This window comes from Stenella coeruleoalba, assembly GCF_951394435.1.
Source record: "Stenella coeruleoalba genome assembly, chromosome: 2".
Taxonomy (NCBI): Eukaryota; Metazoa; Chordata; class Mammalia; order Artiodactyla; family Delphinidae; genus Stenella; species Stenella coeruleoalba.
The window spans coordinates 40,351,860-40,375,587 of NC_137147.1; the positions used below are offsets into that span (position 1 = coordinate 40,351,860).

At 33.4% G+C, this 23,728-nt stretch overlaps 1 protein-coding gene across 2 annotated transcripts in view; it reads left to right on the plus strand.

Annotated features, from left to right (window-relative positions):
* LOC307182551 (protein SIX6OS1) overlaps window positions 1-23,728 on the plus strand; it is a 54,801-nt gene that overhangs the window by 20,371 nt on the left and 10,702 nt on the right. Inside the window, exons 6-16 of one of the 2 annotated variants that reach the window (XM_079913899.1) lie at window positions 3,757-3,944; window positions 4,037-4,079; window positions 5,770-5,890; window positions 6,830-6,918; window positions 8,589-8,722; window positions 9,780-9,856; window positions 14,347-14,432; window positions 14,522-14,577; window positions 17,605-17,666; window positions 18,724-18,896; window positions 20,590-20,728. In XM_079913899.1, the coding sequence (XP_079770025.1) occupies window positions 3,757-3,944; window positions 4,037-4,079; window positions 5,770-5,890; window positions 6,830-6,918; window positions 8,589-8,722; window positions 9,780-9,856; window positions 14,347-14,432; window positions 14,522-14,577; window positions 17,605-17,666; window positions 18,724-18,896; window positions 20,590-20,728 (1,168 nt within the window). The remainder of the gene's footprint in view (window positions 1-3,756; window positions 3,945-4,036; window positions 4,080-5,769; window positions 5,891-6,829; window positions 6,919-8,588; window positions 8,723-9,779; window positions 9,857-14,346; window positions 14,433-14,521; window positions 14,578-17,604; window positions 17,667-18,723; window positions 18,897-20,589; window positions 20,729-23,728) is intronic. The other variant, XM_079913900.1, reaches the window with a different exon arrangement.

Genomic DNA, 23,728 nt, shown 5'->3' on the forward strand with positions numbered 1-23,728 from the left:
TTAAGTCTGTTCTGTTGTGTCATTTAGGACCTCTGTTGCCTTATTGATTTTCTGTCTGGAAGATCTGTCAATTGATGTCAGTAGGGTGTTAAACTCTCCTACTATTGTTGTATTCCCATCAATTTCTCCCTTTTTGTCTCTTGATATTTGTTTTATGTATTTTGGTCCTCCTGTATTGGGTGCATATGTGTTAATGAGTGTGATATCCTCTTCTTGTATTGATCATCTTATTATATGTTGACCTTCATTGTCTTTCTTTGTGGCCTTCGTTTTAAAGTCTATTTTGTCTGATGTGAGTATTGCTACCCCCACTTTCTTGTCATTTCCTTTTGCATGAAATATCTTTTTCCATCCCCTCACTTTCAATCTATATGTGTCTTTCACCCAGAAGTGGGTCTCTTGTAGGCAGCATATTGTAGATTCTTGTTTTATTATCTAACCTGCCACTCTATGTATTTGATTGGTGCATTTAGTCCATTTATATATAAAGTAATTACTGATAGTATGTATTTATTGCCATTTTAAACCTTGTTTTCCGGTTCATTTTGCACATCTTTGTTCCTTTCTCCCCTTTCTGTTTTTCCATTTGTGGTTTGTATTATGCTTGAGTTCCTTTATTTTTGTTTTTTGTGAATCTATTTTATGTTTTTGATTTGTGATTATCCTGGTTTTCAAGTATGTTATCTCATAACTGTATCTACTTCCTTTAGAATCATAGTCATATAAGCTCAAACACATTCTAAAAGATTTGCATTTTCTTACTCCCCTCCCCCACATTTTGTGATTTTAATGTCCTGTTTTACATCTTCATGTTTATCTTTTTGCTCTTCATTGTATTTATAATTGCTTTCACAGAATTTTTTTGATTGTTTTTTAATCCATGTACTGGCTTATTTAAGTGATATTCAATCCTTTTATATATTTGCCTTAACTATTGTGAGTTTACCTTTTTTATTGATTCCTGCTTCTTTTCTATTTAGAGAAGATCTCTCAATATTTCTTTTAGGATAGCTTTAGTATTGCTGTCTTCTTTTAGTTTTTGCTTGTCTGAGAAATTGTTTATCTCGCCTTCTATTCTAAATGACAGTCTGGCCGGGTAGAGTATCCTAGGTTGCAGGTTGTTGTTCTTCAGGACTTTGGATATATCTTGCCCCTCCTTTATGGCCTGCAAAGTTTCTTTAGAGAAATTAGCTGGTAGCCTTATGGGGGTTCCCTTGTAACTGACTCTTTGTTTTTTCTTTTGCTGCCTTTAGAATCCTCTCTTTATCTTTCACTTTTGCCATTTTAATTATGATATGTCTTGGATTTGGACTGTTTGGGTTCATCTTGTTTGGGAACCTCTGTGCTTCCTGTACCTGTATTGCTGTTTCCTTCTTTAGGTTTGGGAAGTTTTCAGCCATAATTTCTTTGAAAACATTTTTGATCCCCCTTTCTCTTCTTTTTTTCCTGGGATTCCTATTATGTGTAGATTGGCTTGCTCTTATTATTCCATAGATCTCGTATGTTGCTTTGTTTCATTTTTTCATTTGTCTTTCTGTCTGCTGTTTTGCTTGGGTGATTTCAGTTATTCTGTCTTCCAGATCACTTCTTATTCTGCATTATTTAGTTTACTATTTATGCCTTTTGCTCAGTTTTCATTTTGGAAATTGAGTTGTCTAATTTCAATTGGCTTCTTTTTATAGTTTCTAATTCCTTGTTACAGTGATCTGCATTTCTATTGATAGTCTTTCGTAGTTCCTTCAACATTTTTATTACCTCCGTTTTGAACTCAGCGTCTGGTAGATTGGAGAGGTCTGTTTCATTGTTCTTTCAGGGAATTTCTCTGGTTCTTTTAATTCAGAGTAGTTCCTCTGCTTTTTTCATTTTACTTATATTTCTCCAACTCTATGAATTTTGGAGAAACAGTTACCTACTGTGGTCTTGAAGGTCTGTTTTTATGTGGGAGTGACCCTTGTGTAGACTGTGTGAGTGCAGTATTTTCGGTGCGAGGGCTGTTTGTGGTATGGATGCTTGCCAAGACTTTCCTCAGGTTGTGCTGGCCCTTGTCCCCTTGATAGGGGATGTGTTTGGTGTTGTGGTGACCAGAGCCTGCACTGGATGTTCGGTGGGGCCTCCTCTTTGCTCTGGTGGTTGTCACAGCCCTGTCAGGGTCAGGGTCTGCTCCCCAGTTGTTGGAATAGAAGCCCCCAGATCCGGTTCTAAGCTGTGATGTGAGGTAGGTGGGACTGGGAGCTCTCCCTCTGAGAAAGGAGGCACTGCGTGTTCTTCCATAGGAGCTGTCCACTGGGACATGCAACTCTGTGATGCCACCTGCTACTTGGTGTGCACGCCCACAAAGAAATCTGTTGTTAGCGCTGCCCTCGAGGGGCCACATCCACTGCCGAAGTGCTCATAATGAGCTCAGAGGTCCTTTAGGCATGCACGTGTGCTCGCAAATCTGCCTGCACAAGAACCTGCCCGAGCCTCACCCCCATGCCAAAGCGGAAGTGCAGGTAATTGGCTCAGATTTCAGCCCTTCTGCAGGAGCAGTGGTTACATGGGAATTTTTCTTGTAGCTTTGGTTGTGTGAGATCTTCTGCAAGTTTTCAGTAGGTATTCTGTGAGAATTGTTCCACTTGTAGATGTAGTTTTGATGTGTTTGTGGAGGAGGTAAGCTCCACGTCCCTCTACTCTGCCATCTTTTTCTCCTCCCAAGAATATGTTTTTTGCAATGAACCTGGATTGAACATGTTCAGTGTTGTAGATGAGGACTGACAAACTTTTTTTTGTGAAGGGCCATATAGTAAACGTTCCAGGCTTTGTGGGAATATACAGTCTTTGTCACAGCTACTCAAGTCTGATACTGTGGTACAAGAGCAACTTTAGGCAGTACATAAGTGATTGACTGTGTTCTAATAAAACTTTATTTATGGACATTACAGTTTGATTTTCATATAATTTTAATATGCCATGAAACATTATTATTCTTTTGTTTTTTTAATCATTTAAAAATATAAAAATTGTTCTTAGCTCATAGGCTGTACAAAAACAGGTGGCAGATTAGATTTGGCCCATTGATCATAGTAACTGACCCCTATTGTAGATCAAGCAAAATTCAAATGAGAAGGAAGAGTTAATATCCTTTTGCAAGAATTGACCATCTCATTCAAGACTGGTTCCGAAATAGATGACCAGGCACCTCTACCTTAGTTGTACTTGAAGGAGTTCCTCCAAACGGTGCTGAAATTTTCTTATAAAATAGTTCTGGAGTATACAAGAATGTTTGTGACCCCAGAGTTCTATCACCTAGAACATGATAACTTTAGCTTAGAAAACTGAAGAGATTTAATAGCATAGTTATAGAGGTAGCTGAACTGGGAAGAATAGAGATTCAGAATTCAGGGAGGATAGAGATTCAAGAAGTCATCAAAAGAACCAGGTTCTGCAGTGTCATTTAGGATGAAAAGTGAAAAGAGATCACTAAGGTGGACAAATTAGATCATTGATAACCTTGGGAAGGGTAGTTTCATTAAACTGGTGGAAGTGGAAGTTTAATTGAAAATGATTAAGGAGTGAGTAACTCAGGTAGTGGAGAAAAAGAGTAGAGAATTGAAAAGTGTAATAGAGTTAAGAAAAAAGTTTGAAGGACAGACAGTATTGAGGGAAGCAGAATAAGTAGATTTTTAACTTGTCTGTTATGCTTAATTTAGTAGACTTTAACAAGTGATTTTAGATATACTTTTGTTATATTGACATCATTTCTTTTAATTTTAACAGAAAAATGTACCACAGTTATATATGTCAGTATAAAGATGTTTTAAAGCAATACCAACAAAAATACTCAGAAACACCTCTTTCACATGAATATTATGAGAAGAAAAGAGAACATGAAGAAATTCAAAACAGAGTGTTGGCATGTACTGAACAACTAAAAATGAATGAAACTATTTTTATGGAATTTTTAGGTATTAATGGTTTTGTTACATACTGTTTTAATAACATTACTTTTGTAATAAAAATATAATAAATTAGTCTAAAATATGACTTTGTTTTTCAGTGCCTGCTCCCTTTCCATCACTTACCAGTTGGACATTACATATGTATCCACAGTAGTATTTCTACTTAGAATTTTTATTTGATAAGTATTATTTCTGTATTTTAATTGTTATTGCATTTCCTTGTGAGAATCACATTGATTTGGTATTTTGTTTAATTAAAAAATTTAGAGATTACTTTAAAGATCATTTGGGATTAGTTTTCATACATGTGCATGTCATCAGAAGCAAGAAATTTTAATGCCAATAAGTGGTATATGTATCTGTCTTTAAGTGGCATATCTTATCACCCAAACCAATGAAAAAGTCATCTTGCTCTGTCTTACCAAAGAGTTCCAATTAAATCAATTGATTATTACTTGTTAAGATGGAAGATGGTAAGGAGGTGAGTCACAATTCATTGGGTACCTACTTTGTGCCAGGCAATACTCAAGAAGATACAGAACTTTCTTATAAGGAGCTCACAGTTTAGTAGAGGAAACAGACATGTAAACAAGTAATACAGTGACATTGTATTAGATGCTTAAGTAATTCTTAATTGGTCTAAGTCTCATCTGTTTGTCAAGGAGACCTTCCCTGATGATGAACTTGGAACTTTAATCCTCTTCCAACCTCCACAATCCTTCATATGCTTTCCTATCAGATTATAACTCCACTGTTTGTACTAAGTCTTCTTTATCCCTGCATTCTACCTTGCTTCATTCTACTTCATCCCAAATCATCCTTTTAACTCCTTTGCTGCTGGCTCTCTCCATGTTTGGGTTTTAGCTTATTCTGTACTTAGTTGTTCATTTGCTGCCCTTCTGTGTTTAGGAAGAGGCAGAGGTTGGTAGATGCATAAGGCACAGCAGGGGTTTAGGGAGTTGGATGTAGAAACGGATGAGACATGAGATTACATGACATGAAGAGGTGATGGAGGTAGGGAGAATTGAAGATTAGGATTTAAATGTCTATATCTGAAATTTTAAATTGATACTTTTGATAACAGCATAGCATTATAAATAATGTTCATCTGAAATTTCATGTGCTAGCATATAAATCATAAGTTTTAGCGAAATAGGAAAGGTCTGATAAAGATTTTCTCTGGAATTCTTGTTCATTGACACTGTTTTATTCATTTTTAAATTCTCCTAAATGGATTGTAGAGTAACTTAGGAAATGGTAGTAGCTAATAACCATGCAGGGTGTCTATTAACAGCTGAGAAATTCTCTACTTGAAATTGGGTATAAATCCAGTTCAAGCAGAAAGTTCAGATAGAAGATGCAGCTCTCTTTTGAGTTCTGCAGGGTGCACTGATGGGCCTTAAACAGCAAGAAAAGGAAAATTGAGTGGATTTTTAATGTTAACTTTGGAACAAATAAATTATAGAAACACAAGATGTTAAGTTTGGACCTGAATTGATTATGTTCATCATGCCAAATGACATGATAAAGTTGGGTAAAAACCAAAAGTAAAAAAACCACCCTGTGGAAATATTTAACTGAAAGAAAAAATCCTGACACATATTTTTGAAGAAATGTTATTTTTAAGCTAAATATATAACATAGATGAACAATAAATTGTCTTTGTCAGTTTGCCAAATGTTTGTACTAGTCTTACAGCTATTTTCAGATATTGTTATTAATATTGCTTATATGGTACATATACAAATAATGTTACATAATACTAATTATTTTTATATAGTGTATGTAAGTGTGAAAGTTACTTGTATAACATAGTTCCTTAACATAAAAGGGTTAATTTGAGATGTAAGACACAAGATACTCTTAAACATGCCAACAAATTTTCCAAAAGATCATATGAATTGAAGAAAGAAGTAGATGATGTGGAAATAGAAATTAATTATTTAAACCAGGTATTAATTTTGTTATATGTTTCTAATATATGTGTTAATGTATAAGTGTAATGGTGTGTTAGATGAATGTCTAAGAAGAGCTGTTTCTAAAGAGCCTCGATATGGAGAAGAGCTTATAATAATTTATTTGCCTCAGATTACCATTGAAGCCAAAATGTGTTTTAGGTATTGAGTGTATTCAGCTCTGAGTTTTGGGAAATAGTTTAACTTTCTTTGGGTGCTAAGGAAAGAAGATAGGAAGGAACAAGATGGAGCTTAATAATAGGTATTTAAAGGCATTAGCAGAGCTTACAACAGTGTTGTCAAAAAAGAGAACAAGGCAGTAAATAATTTAAAAGACTTAATCTAGAAAATTTATGACTATAATCTTTATAATGCTAGTTTAGCCTTTAAGATTGATGGTGCATGATATCTTCATGAATACATTTTTAGTATTGTATTGAAATGTGGCTTTCATTGATGGATATGAGAACCCATCAAAGTCACTTCCAAATCTTGAAAAAAAGTTGAATAGCTGATTTTCTAAATTTTCTGAAAAGTGTGTAAAGATGGTATATTTATCATTCATAGGCATGAGGTTCCAAGTAGTATTAATATCATTTTAGTAATGAGAAGAAAGTGGATGCTACTTTCTTTAAAATATATGGTAACTACATCTCTATGTAGGTAATCAATGTCTACTTTGCTTCTGACTGTCCTTTTTAAAAAAGATGAAAGTTCATTGAAATCTAATAGGTTTGCTAATGGAGTTGTAAGAAAAAAGGAGTATGATTTATTGTTAATTTTGACTCTTTTCACTAAAAGATTGCTAATACTACCAAAAATATGTCTTGTGATTATGTAGAAAAAATCATATTCATTAGTTAGGATAAACCATATGTTTATCCTTAATGCTTTGCAGGTAATTATTTTGTTTTGCTTTATCATTTTTCCTTTTAGCAGATTACAAGACTTTATGAAATGAAGAATCTTTCAGAAACTCGGGAAGAAAAAAATAATATAGAAAAGAGAAAGGAATCGAAAGAAAGGTATAAGTAAACTTTAAAATGGGATTTTATATGAACAGTTATTCTGCATTTAAAATTTGATTACATATTCTAGCCCAAGCCACTAATATTTACATAGTATCTATAAACATTTATTGTGCAGGCTGTTTTCTATTCATTTCTTACAAAAAATATTAATTTATACCTTTAAATATTATGGACTAATATTCAAAATTGCTTATTATTTAGTAAGGTAAAGGATAATGTGTAGAGAGAAATAGGGTAGCAGCAGCCCATTTGCTGTTCTGTAACCTGTCAGTTGTACATTTCATCCAGTTTTCCATTATGGGTCACCAAAAGGAGTAAAACAAGAGGAAAAATGATGGGAACAGCAATGTATTTGCCTTTTTATCATCCTGTCACCAGCTTGACCAGTTCTCCTTTGCCACAGAGAGTGAAGATGAATCAAAATGTTACTGAGGGCTTCCCTGGTAGCGCAGCGGTTGAGAGTCCGCCTGCCGATGCAGGGGACACGGGTTCGTGCCCCGGTCTGGGAAGATCCCACATGCCGCAGAGCGGCTGGGCCCGTGAGCCATGGCCGCTGGGCCTGCGCGTCCGGAGCCTGTGCTCTGCAACGAGAGAGGCCACAACAGTGAGAGGCCCGCATACTGCAAAAACAAAATCAAAAACAAAATGTTACTGAATCTGTGGCATCATATGTTTCCTTGTCTTTCATCCTAATGGTGATAAAATAGACATCAGTGGTGGAGGCACTTAAAAAGAAAAGATTGATTTTGTCTGTTATTGTGTGACAGAAAAATAGATGTATTACTGTTGCTGTTTTTGATAAACTTTCTACTTTTTCTCTTTCTGCCTATACCCTTTTAAAATCTTAAATTCCTCTTCTCAGGCTATATTGCTCTTAATCTGATTTTTCAACACACTCTTCTCCCAAGTTAATTTCCCTTATCTTATTTCCTTGGATCTGTTATTTTTATTGATTTCCCCACTCCCACGTCTCACATCCATGGTAATGTGTCTTTAATTTTATAATGAAATTGATTAGAAAAATACAGAAATGTACAGAATTTCACTTTATTGATAACTTTTTAATATAAAAATTCTCTGTTGAGAGAAACTTATATAACTTTAGTTATTTTTACTTATATTTTCATAGTTATTATCAAATAATACCAGTATTTACATTATTATTTAACTATCAATAATATAAATTATTTCTCTAATTTAGGAAAAATTCAATGGAATTATTCTTCCAGTAAAATACTTAAGAGATCCATTTATGATTGTAATATTGCTTTAATGATGTCTGTGTTCATGCTAGTTGATTTTTTTCTGAATAAATCTTTTTAAAGTTTGAAGTAGTACTTCAAAATCTAAAGCATGCTATTTGCAAATACAGTTTTGGTTTAAAATGTTTTTCACAGGTTTAGAAAGTCTTTTAAAATGATTATGTTTTAAAAATGAGGGTGTGGTACATTGAGAAGAGCACTGGACTTAATCAGGAAACGTGTATTTTAGTTGTGACACTAGTAAGTAATTTAATAATATTGGGCAGGTTTGTTAAATTCTCTGGAACTTCTTTTCATTATCTGCAAATTGAGGAGTTTTAACTATATAATATCTAAGTATCTCTTCTAGCTTTAAAATATGTTAATTTTTCACTTAGCTAATATTTATAATTCACTCTTTAGAATTTTTGAAAAAGATGAACAGCATGTACTTGTGTTGAATAAAACCCCTCAAAGCAGTCAATTATTTCTTCCATATGAATCTCAGAAATTAGTCAAACCAATAAAGATGCATCCTTCAGAACCAAGAGTTAAAGGTACAGTATCTGTTTATTATTCAAAAACTTAGTTTTCTTTGAAAACACTTAAAAGAAGAAATAGAAAGGAGCAACTTTAGTTATCATTTGGTGTAAGCAAGAGCAAACAATACTGGAGACCTATAGACTCAGTAAAGTGCCACTTTGATTTTTTCTGAGACCAAACAAGATGTGCCTTCTATACATAACATTTTTCTCTTTGAGAAAGAAATCACTCATACGATATTTTTTTTTTTCTTTTTTTTTTTTCGATATTTTTTTAAAAAGTGTTTCAGCCTGGTTTCCAGCTGTCAGGGGAGGATGAATAATTATATATTTTTCATTTGAGAGGTTGTATTATCAGTATGTATGATTAAAGTGAGTGGCAGACTTGTGATAATGATATTTATGACTTAGTCACTGAGATATTTGAATGTTTCATTCAATGGATAGATTAACTACATTGTGTTAGGTTAACTGTATTGGCTGTTTTAGTCCCCCAGTCATTAATATCACCACTCTTTGTTCTTTGGTTCCCCATTATAAAGATGTAGTCCCATTATAAAGATGTAGTTTTGTCAGCTGTTTTTTTATTTTATTTTTTTTCCCTTTTTTTTTTTTTTTTTTTTTTGCGGTACGCGGGCCTCTCACTGTTGTGGCCTCTCCTGTTGAGGAGCACAGGCTCCGGATGCGCAGGCTCAGCGGCCATGGCTCACGGGCCTAGCCGCTCCGCGGCATGTGGGATCTTCCCGGCCCGGGGCACGAACCCGTGTCCCCTGCATCGGCAGGCGGACTCTCAACCACTGCACAACCAGGGAAGCCCTGTCAGCTGTTTTTTTAAATTTAATTTATTTATTTTTGTCAGCTGTTTTTCATTTTACGTTCATGGTTATTGTAATAGCTATTATATATATTGAGGAATTAAGAATATGTAGTGATTTATAATTCTTTATTTTAATTTAAATTAAATATTAATGTAACTTGATTTTTTAAAATTACAAGATTAGGTTAAATATTGGGCATGCTATTTGATTCTATTTCTGGAATTGATTTGAAATAGTACCATTTAATAACCTAGATAAAAAAGAAGAAAGTTCTGTGAAGCAGTCAAAACTTGCCAGTATTGACTTCAGACAAAAAGAAAGTGATACTCAGGTAGGTATTTCTTTTTTAATAGTACAAATTAAGTGCTTGCATTAAATGAGATAGTGAATGTATTGCATTTAGGACGTGTGTGTGTGTGTGTGTGTGTGTTATAAATATATTAAAGTAGCCATTAGTTCAATCTCAGGATCTAAAAGACTTAAAAGAGTTTCAATATGGCAGCCTGAGCACATACTGTAGCCTTCTCCCTTACTTCTAAAAATAAAAGATACTTGAAAATACCAATCTCTGTACCCAGTAGACCAAAAACGGTAAGACATTTCTAAAGGAATTGTATTGAAGAGGGAAATTGTGGCACCATCTCCACAATGTCATCATTTCTCAAGCTCCATTGGTGTTTTCTTTCCCTGCTATCCTTAATGCTAAGCTTTCACCTCAAGGTTATTTCATGGTCAGAAGCTAACCATTACAACTTGTCATCATATCTTCCTTCTAGGCAGGAAAGAAGAAGGGAAGAAAGGCTAGTTGAGTCAGCCTCATTTTAGGGATCTTTTATGGAAGCTTCTTAAACAATTTATGTTAATGTTTCATTGGCCAGAACTTTGTAACATGGCTACCTCTATCTGCAGAAAGGTTGAGAAATATGATGGGTTTTTTGTTTGTTTGCTTTTAAAATCACAACACAAAGGAAATGTAGATATTGGATAGGATAGAAAACTGGCAGCTTCTGTCATAAGAACAAATCAAATAGATGAAAAATAAGTAAGGATGTAGAGGATCTGAGTAGCACAATTAGCAAACTTTTTACCCAACATACACAAAATTCAGTTAAATTTTCTTTGCAGTATTCACCAAAATTGACTATTTACTAGAACAAAAAGGATATCTCAACCAATTCTAAAAAGCTGCTCTCTTCACTAACCACAGCATAAAAAAATACAAGTTAAACGAAAACATAGCCCTCTCCTCAAAAAACTATTTGGCTGAGAATAAAGAAATTCACATACTTTGAAATTACTTTTGGGTTATAGAAGAAATCAAAATAGAATTTAAAAACTACTTAAAAGAATACTATAAACCCAAACCTGTGAAAAGTAGCCAAATTGGTCCTCAGAGAGACATTTATATTTGAAAACAAATATACTAGAAAATAAGAAAGATTAAAATTAGCTGAACTTTAAGTATGAAAAGTTGCACTCAAAGTATGAAAAGCTTAACTCAAAATACAGAAATAAAATAATAAATGCAAAGAAAGTAGAAATTAATGAAATTTAAAAGTTGGGTTAATTAATATAGCCAAAAGCTAATAAGTTTCAGCAAGTGTAGAGAAAAAAGAGAATACCCCCCCAACAAAAGAAAATAATAAAAAGGGGGAAAGGTGCATATCTCTACACTTATGTAAGACATCTTTTCTAAGTCCTAAAAGGATACTATAAAACCAAATACCCATAAATTTGAAAATTTAGGTAAGATGGACAGGTTTTTAGCACAATATAAATTGCTAAATAGACTGAAAAAGAAAAACATGAATAGATCAATAACTTAGAAGAAACTGATGTAAGTGAAATGGAAGTGTATATAAATACCTATTTCCCTCTTTTCTCCCTTATTTCCCTCCCTTTTCCCTCCACCACACATGCCCTTCAGAACACGCCAGACTCAATTTTTCAGCTGAATTCTACCAAACTGTTAAGGATTAGATCAGAGTTTCTCAATAGTGGCACTGTTGACATTTTGGGTCAGATAATTCTTTGTTGTGGGGTCGTCTTGTGACCCACTAGAGTCCAGTAGCACCTCATCCCCAAATTATGACAATCAAAAATATCTCCAGACATTGTCAAATGTCTCCTAAGAGGCAAAATTGCCCCCAGTTGAGAACCATTGGATTAAATAATCTTTTTATACAAACAATTCCAGAGTATAAAAAGAGTCGGAAACTATCCAACAAATGATAAATGAATAATCCATTAGATAGCAAGGACAAGGATAGTGAAAGAAAAGAAAAATTATGGTATGTAAGTCTCAAGAATGAACATAGATGTAAAAATCCTAAATAAGTTACTAGCAAACCAAATTTTGCAATGTAACATTGAAAGAGTAATATATTGTGACTAACCTTGGTTTTCCCAAAGAATACAATGATTGTTCAGCATTAAGAAAAATCTAACAATATGATTTCCTATATTAATAGATTAATAAATGATTTTAAATAAAGATTTTTAAAAGAATGTTAGGGAAACTCTTACTACCAGATATTAAAATGTTTTTTTTATTTTTTAATTAATCAATTTTTAAATAACTTATTTATTTTTGGCTGCATTGGGTCTTCGTTGCTGCGCGAGGGCTTTCTCTAGTTGGGGCGAGCGGGGGCTACTCTTCGTTGCGGTGCGCAGGCTTCTCGTTGCAGTGGCTTCTCTTGTTGTGGAGCACGGGCTCTAGGCACGCAGGCTTCAGTAGTTGTGGCACGTGGGCTCAGTAGTTGTGGCTCGCGGGCTCTAGAGCACAAGCTCAGTAGTTGTGGCACACGGGCTTAGTTGCTCCGCGGCATGTGGGATGTTCCCGGACCAGGGCTTGAACCCGTGTCCCCTGCATTGGCAGGCAGATTCTTAACCACTGCGCCACCAGGGAAGTCCTAAAATGTTTATTTTTAAACTTTCATTACTGAGATATAATTCACATATAAAATTGATTGTTTTAAAGTGTACGATTCAGTGGTTTTTAGTATATTCACAAGATAGTGTAACCATCATCACTGTAATTTCAGAACGTTTTCATCATTCCCAAACATTTTTAAACATTATCAAAATGCAGTTATTATAACAGTGTGGTACAATAAAAGACAAATTGATCAATGGAGTATATCAAAATAAAAAAGCTTTTGTATGGTGAAAGACACTAACAGAGTTAAAAGAGCGACAGAATTGTCACTTAGGGGATTGGTATCTGTAATGTATAATATACAAAGAAATACATAATAATTCTTAAAAATTAATTTAAAAAACTATAAAAATGGTCAGAGGATAAGTCAGCTTACATAAAAGGAAAGACTAAGGGTCACTAAACATAACAAGATGCCTGACCTCAGGAGAACAGGGAAATGCAAATTAAACCAATGAGATACCTGGTTTCACCTGTCAGATTTGCACACATTAAAACATTTGATAATGTCTAGTGAAGTCAACACCAGTGGGAGTATAATTTGGGACAACTGCTTTAGAGGACTGGTTCACAGTACTCATTAAAAATAAAAATGCACATACTCAGCAATTTCACTTCTTGGCACCTACTCTAAACAATTACTTGAAATACTTGTACAAATACTTGTACCAGGAGGAATATACAAACATGTATATTGTTTAAAACATACATCAAGGGCTTCCCTGGTGACGCAGTGGTTGAGAGTCCGCCTGCCGATGCAGGGGACATGGGTTTGTGCCCCGGTCCAGGAAGATCCCACATGTCGCGGAGCGGCTGGACCCGAGAGCCAGGGCCGCTGAGCCTGCGTGTCCGGAGCCTGTGCTCCACAACGGAAGAGGCCACAAGAGGCCCGCGTACAGCAAAAAAAAAAAAACCAAACAAAAAAACATACATCAAAACTGTAACAACACTTGTTCTTTAAGGGCCAAGTGTTCTTTGAGGGACAAGGTCTTTTTCTTATGATCTAAAGGCACATAAGATGACAGAATTAAGACCAGTGGCTGTTATAACAAATATAAATGGATAAACTTTCCTATTAAAGGTATTTTAATTTCAGGTCAAATAAGAAAAATCAGTGACTCTTCAAAATGAGTGACTCAGGGAGAATGAAAGACTTGAAGCAGACAATACAAACATTAGTAAAGTAGTGATTTAAATATTAGTATTAGTGCTTTGTGACTACCTAGAGGGGTGGGATAGGAAGGGTGGGAGGGAGGGAGACACAAGAGGGAAGAGATATGGGAACATATGTATAACTGATTCACTTTGTTATAAAGCAGAAACTAACACACCATTGTAAAGCAATTATACTGCAGTAAAGATGTTAAAATAAATAAATAATGTTAGTATTAAATAAAGTTAAAAATGAAATATTAGCTTTGTCATGCATATTTTAAAAAGAAAGTTTCAGGCTTTAATCTTTTAACCTACTGCTTTCCTTTCCTATAGTCAATTTGTGAGATTATAGGGGATGGAGAGACACAGACATCAGGTTATTAGTTGAGAAAATGGTAAGATTCACTTGATTAATCATGAATAAGGAAGAAAAATTTTAAAGTTTACCTTAAATGAAGAAATACTATCAGGCATAGTTATTATACTTTTCAAAAACATCAAATTCCTTGAGAGTTAAACCTTTTTTGTTTCCCAGTGTTTGACTTAATGTTTTGTATGTAGTTGTTTCATTTAATTTAATGTTTTGTTTGTAGTTGTTGTTGATGTTGATAATAACAGTGAGGATGAGGAAGATGACAGTGTTCTTGGAGAGCCCTGAGTATCCATGGCAAGCAAAACATTCTGTTGTTTTGTGTAGTCAATTCTAATGCTTAATTTCTTTTGTTCAGGTATTGAATGACTCTGCTGTGAATAACCATTCAAAGTGTTCACATGTTACGGCTTCTAAAAGTTCACAAAATTTTATGCAGTTCAGGTAACCTTTAAAAATAAGAAAATGCTTTAATTTCTGAAATAATTTATCGCTCAGTAATTAATATAAAAATTTTGTTTATTGTATTTTAGATTAACTCCACCGAAACAATCAGATTGCAATCAATGGTTGGAAAAGGGAGATACAGGTATTTGCTGTTTATATTTTTCCTAAGAAATGGTAGTAACAAGTTATATCAGGTTTTTATACTAGTCAAATAAATTATTTGTATTGGTTGCATCTCTGGTTAACTGACCATGCATGCCTGGTTTTTAAATACATTTTTCTTAAATATAAAACAAATACATTTTATTGTAGAAAATTTGGAAAATGGAGAAAAATATAAAAGAAACAAAAATATGACCACCCAGATATAACTGACACTACATAATACTGTTGTATATTCTTATATTTTTTTCTATGCATATCTGTGTTTTGTTCTTTTAGTTTATTCCTCCAAATTTGAAGCATACTATGTATATTATTGTGTATCCTTTTCTTTCCACTTGATGTACTGTTAAGGATATTTTTCCATGCCATTAAATAGATTTTATTTGTGATGACTTATAATAGGTCTTTGCATCGGTATGCTGTAATTTATTTAGCCATTCTCTCACAGTGAATATTTTGTTATTTCCAGGTTTTTTGCTGTTATAAATAACACTACTATATTCTTTTATATAAATATTTTATTATCTTGGATTATTTTCTTTGAATAAAATCATAGAAAGGTCACAGAATATATATGTATGAGTTTTTTATCCTAGAATCAACTAGCTATTGGAACTTTGATGCACCCTTGAGAGACAGAGACTCATTCTCTGTCTCTATGTATATATGTATATGTATATGTATACATGTATGTATATGTATATATAAAATATATATCATAGAGACACATAGATATGTATATATATATATTTTTTTGGTAGCCCAATAACGCATAGTAATTATTCTATTCATTAGGCTATATAAAAGTCTTTACCTCTTCTTGTCTATAGCATGTGGATTACTGACTTATTTTGAAATTTAAAAAATGGCTCATTCTGACAGTGTAGTTTTCTGCAAATATATGCACATTCAGAATGGTCATATAATATACTATGAGTCTATTCCTCTCACTCTCAATATAGGATTCAACCAAGACAATATGCTTATTTAATGCAGATGGATAGTCTTCCTGCTTTCTTCTGGAGAAAAGAATTATATCTTATCTGCCCAGGTGATATATTTCACCTGTTTATAATCCTCTATATATGCTAAGCTGACAGAGTGTTAGACAAGGGAGGAACAGATAATCTCTAGGAACAATATACCCCTAATACAGATATATGGGGAAATGCATGTATCTGGCATAGTCCTAGTTGCCATTGAGCAGGTATGGTGAGGCTTCACACCCAAGAAGGCATATAATTATCTTCCAAGAAGAAAAGACTCTTCAACAATCTCCAACCCTATCTTTTGAAGAAGTTAATATGTTGTGAAAATAGTACTGTGACTGAACTCAAGAGACAAAACTATAAAACATTCAGATGACCAAATAGGGAAACATTTATTCAAGATAGGAAAGAATTTCTTAAAAAGAATTAAAAAGCCAAATCATAAAAGAAAAATTGATAAATTTGGCTATATTAAAATTAAGAATTTCTGTTCATCAAAAGACACTATGAAAAGAATGGGAGGCAAGAGAATATATTTCCAATACATAAAACTGTCAAAGGACTAGTTTCCAAAAATGTATAAAAAACTTCTACAAACCAAGAATAAAAATATGGACAACCCAGTAAGAAATATGTGCAAAATAAATGAATAGGCACTTCAAATAGAGAAACTTTTGTGGCAGATAAACATGAAAAGATGTTCAACAAATCAGGAAACTGAAAAATAAACCCACAGTGAAATATTATACACCCATCAGATGAGCAAAATTCGGAAAGTCTGACAATAGTAGATGTTGATGAGAATGTAGGACAGTTAGAACTCTCATAACTATTGGTAGGGACTGTCATTTATAAATGAAATATATTGTCATATAACTAAATTATAATTGGAACTAGTAATTTTGTCTGGTGAAATCGAATGATTTCCTAGGATAGCTCAGGATGGCTAGCTGCCACAACAAAAATTGGTGAATAGTTTCAAAACTAAAGTTTGGAAAATAGTTTGACATCTGGTAAAATGACAGATACACTACCCTATATTTTGTAATTCCATTCCTAGGTATATACCTAGAGAAATACAAGTACATATATACAAGTATATATATAGAAGAATGTTAACAACATTGTTTGTAATAGCCTCAAAGCAGAAACACCCCAAATGTCCATTTGCAATAGAATGGATAGATAGATATATTGTGTTTGTACAATGGAATACATCCGTAAAAGGAAGCAAACTATGTCTATATGCAACAATACATAACGAATCTCATAAGTGTATACTAAACAAAAAAGCACGACAAATGTATTATTATTTCATCATATAACATTTTAAAACAGGAAAAAAAACTATATTGCTTAGGTGATAAAACTGTATAAAGCAAATCAGAGTATTGATTATTACAGAAGTCAGGTTAGTGTTTACCGATGAGGAGGAAGATATGTGGAATATGGGGCCTTATGGAGAACTCATAATGTTCTATTTCTTTACCTAGGTGGTGGTTACATGGGGTGTTCTCTTTATAATTTCGTTCGTTAAACTGTTCATATAGGTTTTATTCTCTTTATGTATTGGGTTGAACTATCTAAAATCTCCATTTTTAAAAAAAATTTTATTTATTTTATTTTTGGCTGTGTTGGGTCTTCGTTTCTGTGCGAGGGCTTTCTCTAGTTGTGGCGAGCGGGGGCCACTCTTCATCGCGGTGCACGGGCCTCTCACTGTCGCGGCCTCTCTTGTTGCGGAGCACAAGCTCCAGATGCGCAGGCTCAATAGTTGTGGCTCACGGGCCTAGTTGCTCCGCGGCATGTGGGACCTTCCCAGACCAGGGCTCAAACCCGTGTCCCCTGCATTGGCAGGCAGAGTCTCAACCACTGCGCCACCAGGGAAGCCCTAAAATTTCCATTTTTATAGACCCAGAATAGTTAAATATTGGCAATTTCATATGGTTTGGCTAATATGTTTTATTTACAATTAAATTACAAACAGAAAATATATTTTGTTCTCATATAACAAACAGATGCTGAGTGTGGAGATAAAGAGACGGTAAAACAATTGAGAGAATCAAAATGTACTTCACAAGTAAGTCAAATGTTTGGTTTCTAATTTCTAAGCAAAATATTACAATTTAAAGTATTCTGTTTCCATTTTAATTTCAATTTGGTATAATGAAGATTATTTATGTGAGGTCTAGATCTTATTAGTTTGGTAATCAAGTTGCTGTGATGTTACAGATTCTATCCCTTGGAGGAGTTATAGATTTAAAAATGAAGCCACAAAAAGTTTACATGAAAATTTACACAAAAAATTGTCATTAATAATTGACTATATATAATTGATACCACAACAACTAAATCATAACTGAAGAAAACAATTTTGTTCGGTAAGATTGAATTATTTGCCCAGGCTGCCACAAAAGTATCTTCAAAATATTTTTTAATAGTGGAAAGCTTTAGTGATGATAGGTGTAGGCAATGTACCGTAGCTACTAAGGGATAAGACAGGAGAAACAAGAGTGGTATTCTGCTGTAAAGAAATACAGGTAAAAAGCACATTTTCATTTTTTTGCTGGAGGGACCCAAACTGTTTCCGTAATGGGATTTGTTAACAAAACATTTGAGAAATCATATTCCTAAGCCTACAAAATGATATAAAGGAAAATTAGTATTCAAGTTCTCAATCTTTGCAGGGAAAGTAGTATAATGAATTTATTAGGGCAAAAAGTGCAAAGAACATAAGAAGTGAGAGCAAGATTGCTCTTTTCTTTCAAGGGGATATCGTATACAAATCTTGACCCAGAGCATGATGTGGAAATTTTAAAAGAAAAATCATTCCTAACCATTTTTCTTCATCAATCTGAGTATGTCCTGGTTATGAGTTACTTTTTCAGGTAGGGGTAGGTGAGATAGAGCTGGGAAGAAAAGAAAAATTGGAAAATCAAAAATAATTATTTTCCTGTTTTTTGAACAGATATATTTTGATATCACTTTCACCAATTATTATTATTTTACTTATTTTGTCTATGAAATGATAACATCATATGTTAATAGGATGTTTTTAACCTCATATTTTTACATATATGAGTTTATTAATGCAATAACATTCATTTTTATAGTTTTCTGTTACTTTGAATTTGCAGGTTACATATGCCAAACATTTGGGAAAGCCAATTGAAAGTAATAGTGATGAAGTAGAAGAAAGGGCTGAGATTTTTCCACGAACTCCTGAAATTCCTTTATTTTTAAGGACTCCTGAAGCTGTGAGAACACCTGACTCTGTGGAGAAATTACCTAAAACCCCCTCATTTGAAATGTAAGATTTTAATTAGTAATTATAATGAAAGAATCTACATATTGAGTTATGTAAGTAATTGATAGGAATAGTAAAATGCCTAATACCTGTAACTTTTAAAAGTTTTTATTATGGAATATTTCAAATATACAAAGGAGAGAGAGAGAGTAAGTATAATGAACTCTCATGTACCTATCACTCTGTTGGAACAGTTATAAACATTCTGCCATCTCGTTTCATAGATCCTCTTCCCCATTTTCCCTGAAACATTTAGCTGAAGGTGGACTAGATCATGAGTACTTATCAAGTTCAATAGTATAAGATTTAAGATTTTCGGAAGAATAAAAAATGTATGGAAAAATTTTAAACGTCGAGCTAAAAAGTTACTATCACATTTGGTAGGTTGTGTACATCATTGAATAATGTTCCAGCAGTCATTTTTCCTTAATGTTATAGTGTCTAAAACAAGAGTTACCATTCTTTTAAGTAACCTTAGTAGGCATAAATATCTGTAACATCATTATTTAACTTTGGAAAATACAGATTTGTAGTTTACAGCCAAGAAAATAGTGCTGCATTCAAGCTCTCTGTTTAGTTCAATCTTTTCTTAAATCTGAACCCTGAGATTCTTCTAAAATGTATGTTAAACAGATTTCACTTCATCAGGAATCTCTCACCTGTGTTCTACTCTGTTTTTTAAATTGCTACTAAGATTTTTATATATGAATGTCATGCTGTTGACTCAAACACAGCATGTTCAAAGTGGAACTCATCATCAAATCTGAGAACTGTAAAAGTATGTGGCAATCGTATACTAAAACCTCTCTTTATGGATGAGAAAACCAATCTGTAAAGTGACTCATTAATGGTCATGGAGAGAGTTATAGAAGTATCTTCAGACTTCTATTATTTAACACGCACTTAATAACACTATGTGTAAGCATTTAATAAATATTGCTCCTTTCATATTCACAACGGCTTTATGAGATGCAAGTACATTATTATCCTTATTTTATAGATGAGGAAATAGAATCACAGGTGATACAACTCATTGGTGGCAGAGTTGAGATTTAAACCGAGGCAGTTCTGCCTCCAGAATTCATGTTTTAACCACGTGTTATATACTGTCTTGTCTAATTATTTTTCCCAAATCATTTTATAACTTAACTCCCTTATGAAGCAATCTGTCATGGCTGGCTTCTCATTAAGACTAAAATTTTGTGACTGCTTTCAAGATCTTGGGGACAGTGTAGCATCAGGCTTAAGAGCTTAGACTTTGAATCTTTGTTGCTACATTCAAATCCCAACTCTGGCACTTACATTCTTTTGAGCAAATCATTTAATCTTCCTATGCTTCAAAATCCTCTTCTCTGAAATGGAGATGATAATAATGGTAGATATCTCATAGGGTTATTGTGAGGAATAAGTAAATTAATGATAATGAAAATACATAGAATAGAGCCTGACAGTATATTCTTAGTAGGAATTCTTTATTATCATTTCATAATTGATTATTCTACTTTAGTTAATATTATTCTCCACCCAAAACCATAGGTTTGTTTTTTTCTCCATAGGTTTGTCACTTCAATAACTACTTCCTCCCTTTTCCTGCTATGCTAATTCTTACCTCTATGCCATTGCCTATGGTGCTTACCAGTCTGCAATATTTAATAATATGTATTTAACATTTTGATGATTTATTTCTCTGTATCAGAAATAGAAATACAGCTACTGAATGTCAAACACAAAAGGAATCCCCTGGATTTTCTTTTCTTATGAGTTATACTTCTAGATCTCCTGGATTGAATTTATTTGATTCTTCTGTATTTGATTCAGAAATCTCATCACATCAGGTAATATGAGAAGCTAAAGTTTTATTTCTAAAAAAATTGTATGCTGAAACCTCAAAAAGTTTAATTCTTTAATACTAAACTTCCTTGGAGCACAGTACAAAACAGAGGCAATTTATTTTATTTAAAAAATTTTTTATTGATGTATATTTGATTCACAGTGTTGTGTTTATTTCTGCTGTACAGCAAAGTGAGTCAGTTATATATATATTTTTGTATATATATATATATATTCTTTTTCATATTCTTTTCCATTATGGTTCGCCACAGGATATTGAATATAGTTCCCTGTGCTGGACAGTCAGAACTTGTTGTTTATCCATCCTATATACAAAGTCTGCCTTTGCTAATCCTAGACTCCCAATCCTTCCCTCCCCTCCCGCCTCCTTGGCAACCACAAGTCCGTTCTCTATATCTGTGAGTCTGTTTTTGTTTTGTGGGTATGTTGACTTGTGTCATATTTTAGATTCCACATGTAAGTGATACCATATGGTATTTGTATTTCTCTTTCTGACTTACTTCGCTTAGTATGATAATTTCTAGGTTCATCCATGTTGCTGCAACATGGCATCATTTCATTCTTTTTAATGACTGAGTAGTATTCCATTGTATATATATATATGCCGCATCTTCTTTATCCATTCATCTGTTGATAGACATTTAGGTTGTTTCCACATCTTGGCTATTATAAGTAGTGCTGCTGTGAACACAGGGGTGTATGTATTTTTTAGAATTATAATTTTGTCTGGATATATGTCCAGGACCGGGATTGCTGGATCGTATGACAACTCTATTTTTAGTTTTTTGAGGAACCTCCATACTGTTTTCCATTGTGGCTGCACCAATTTACATTCCCACCAACAGTGTAGGAGGGTTCCCTTTTCTCCACAGCCTCTCCAGCATTTGTAATTTGTCAACTTTTAAATTATGGCCACTCTGACTGGTGTGAGGTGGTATCTCATTGTACTTTTGATTTGCATTTCTCTAATGATTAGCGATATTAAGCATCTTTTCGTGTGCCTATTGGCCATCTGTATGTCTTCTTTGGAGAAATGTCTGTTTAATTCTTCTGCCCATTTTTTGATTGGCTTGTTTGTTTTGTTGTTGTTGTTGAGTTGTATGAGCTGTTTGTATGTTTTGGAAATTAAGCCCTGTTGGTCACATCATTTGCAAATATTTTCTCCCAGTCTGTAGGTTGTCTTTTCGTTTTGTTTAAGGTTTCTTTTGCTGTGCAAAAGCTTGTAAGTTTGATTAGGTTCTATTTGTTTATTTTTGCTTTTATTTCTATTACATTGGGAGACTGACCTAAGAAAACATTGGTATGATTTATGTCAGAGAATGTTTTGCCTATGTTCTCTTCTAGGAGTTTTATGGTGTTTTGTTTTATATTTAAGTCTTTAAGCCATTTTGAGTTTATTTTTGTGTATGGCATGAAGGTGTGTTCTAACTTCGTTGATTTACATGTAGTTCTCCAACTTTCCCAATACCACTTGCAGAGGCAGTTTTTAAAAGATTCTGAGTATTGATAGCATAACAACGTTCCCCCATTATCTTTATGTTTTCAACCTCAGGTGGCTCAAATTGACATCAGTTCATAAAACAGAATCTCAGGATAGCAATGATTTAAATTGCAGTTAAAGGCAGTTTAAAAATTAATTTGGCTTTGTAATTCTAAACAAACTTCATATATTCTCAGTGTGAAAAAATTTTCAGGTAGGTAGTTGGTCTTTTCAACTACATGTGTATGTAGAAACAAAAATTGACAGGATTAAAGGGAGAAATAGACAAAAACACAAACTTAGTTGGAAGTTTTTAATACTCCTTTATCAGCAATTGATAGAATTAGGCAACACAATCAAGAAAGATCTCATATAAAATCTGAACAACCCCATCGACCCCCTTGACCTAACAGACATTTATAGAATACCACATCTAACAACTGCAGCATATTTATTCTTTTCAAGCACTGATGGTACTTTCACCAAGATAGACCATATTCTGGGCCATTAAATGGTTCCTAATAAATTTAAAAGGATAGAAATTATACGGAGTATGTTATCTGATCATAATGGAATTAAATTAGAAATCAATAAGATATTAGGAAAGTCCTAAATATTTAGGCCATGGATCAAAGAAGAAATTAGAAAAGATTTTGAAATGAATGGTTATGAAAATTCAGCATATCAGAAACTGTAGGTTGCTGCCAAAACGAGAGCAAAATAACTTTAAATAATTTAATTAACCATTTAAATAATTAAATTAATAGAAAAGAAGAAAGGTCTGTAATCGGTGACCTAAAGTTCCACCTTGAAAAGCTAAAAAAAGAAGAAAGTAAACCCAAAGTAAGTAGAATGAAAAACTACGAAGAATAAGAAGTCAATGAAATAGAAAACAAACAATAGAGAAAATTAGCAAAGCCAGAGTTGGTTGGTTGAAAAAAATTGACAAAATTTATAAACTTACTAGATTGACAAATAAAAAGATAAGATTTACCTGTATTAGGAATGAAAGAGAGGATATTATTATGGCTCCTACTGATTTTAATAATAAGAGAATAGTATGAAATAGAAGACTGATAAGGGGGAACTTCACTTTTACATATTAAAATATCCTATAAGCCTAGAGCAATCAAAATAGTGTGGTAAAGGTACAAGGATTGATTGATTGATCAATGGCATGGGAAATGTCTTGAAACAAAAGAATTTAGAATGCAATATAGATAGGACCACAAATTAGTGGGGATAAATTAGGCATTTGTCTTACACTGTACACCAATAGATACTATAGATGTATTACATTTTAAAATGTTAACCATAAAATATTTCAGAAGAAATATACATGAATATTTACCAGATCTTAAGAGAAGGAAGTATTCTCTAAGCATGAAAACAGTGGAAGAAGAGCCAAAAGAAAATAAAGAGGGTTTTGGTTTGGTTACATACAAAATTTTATATGTTAAAAAAATTTAAAGGCAAAATGATAATGTGTTATAAAATATTTGCA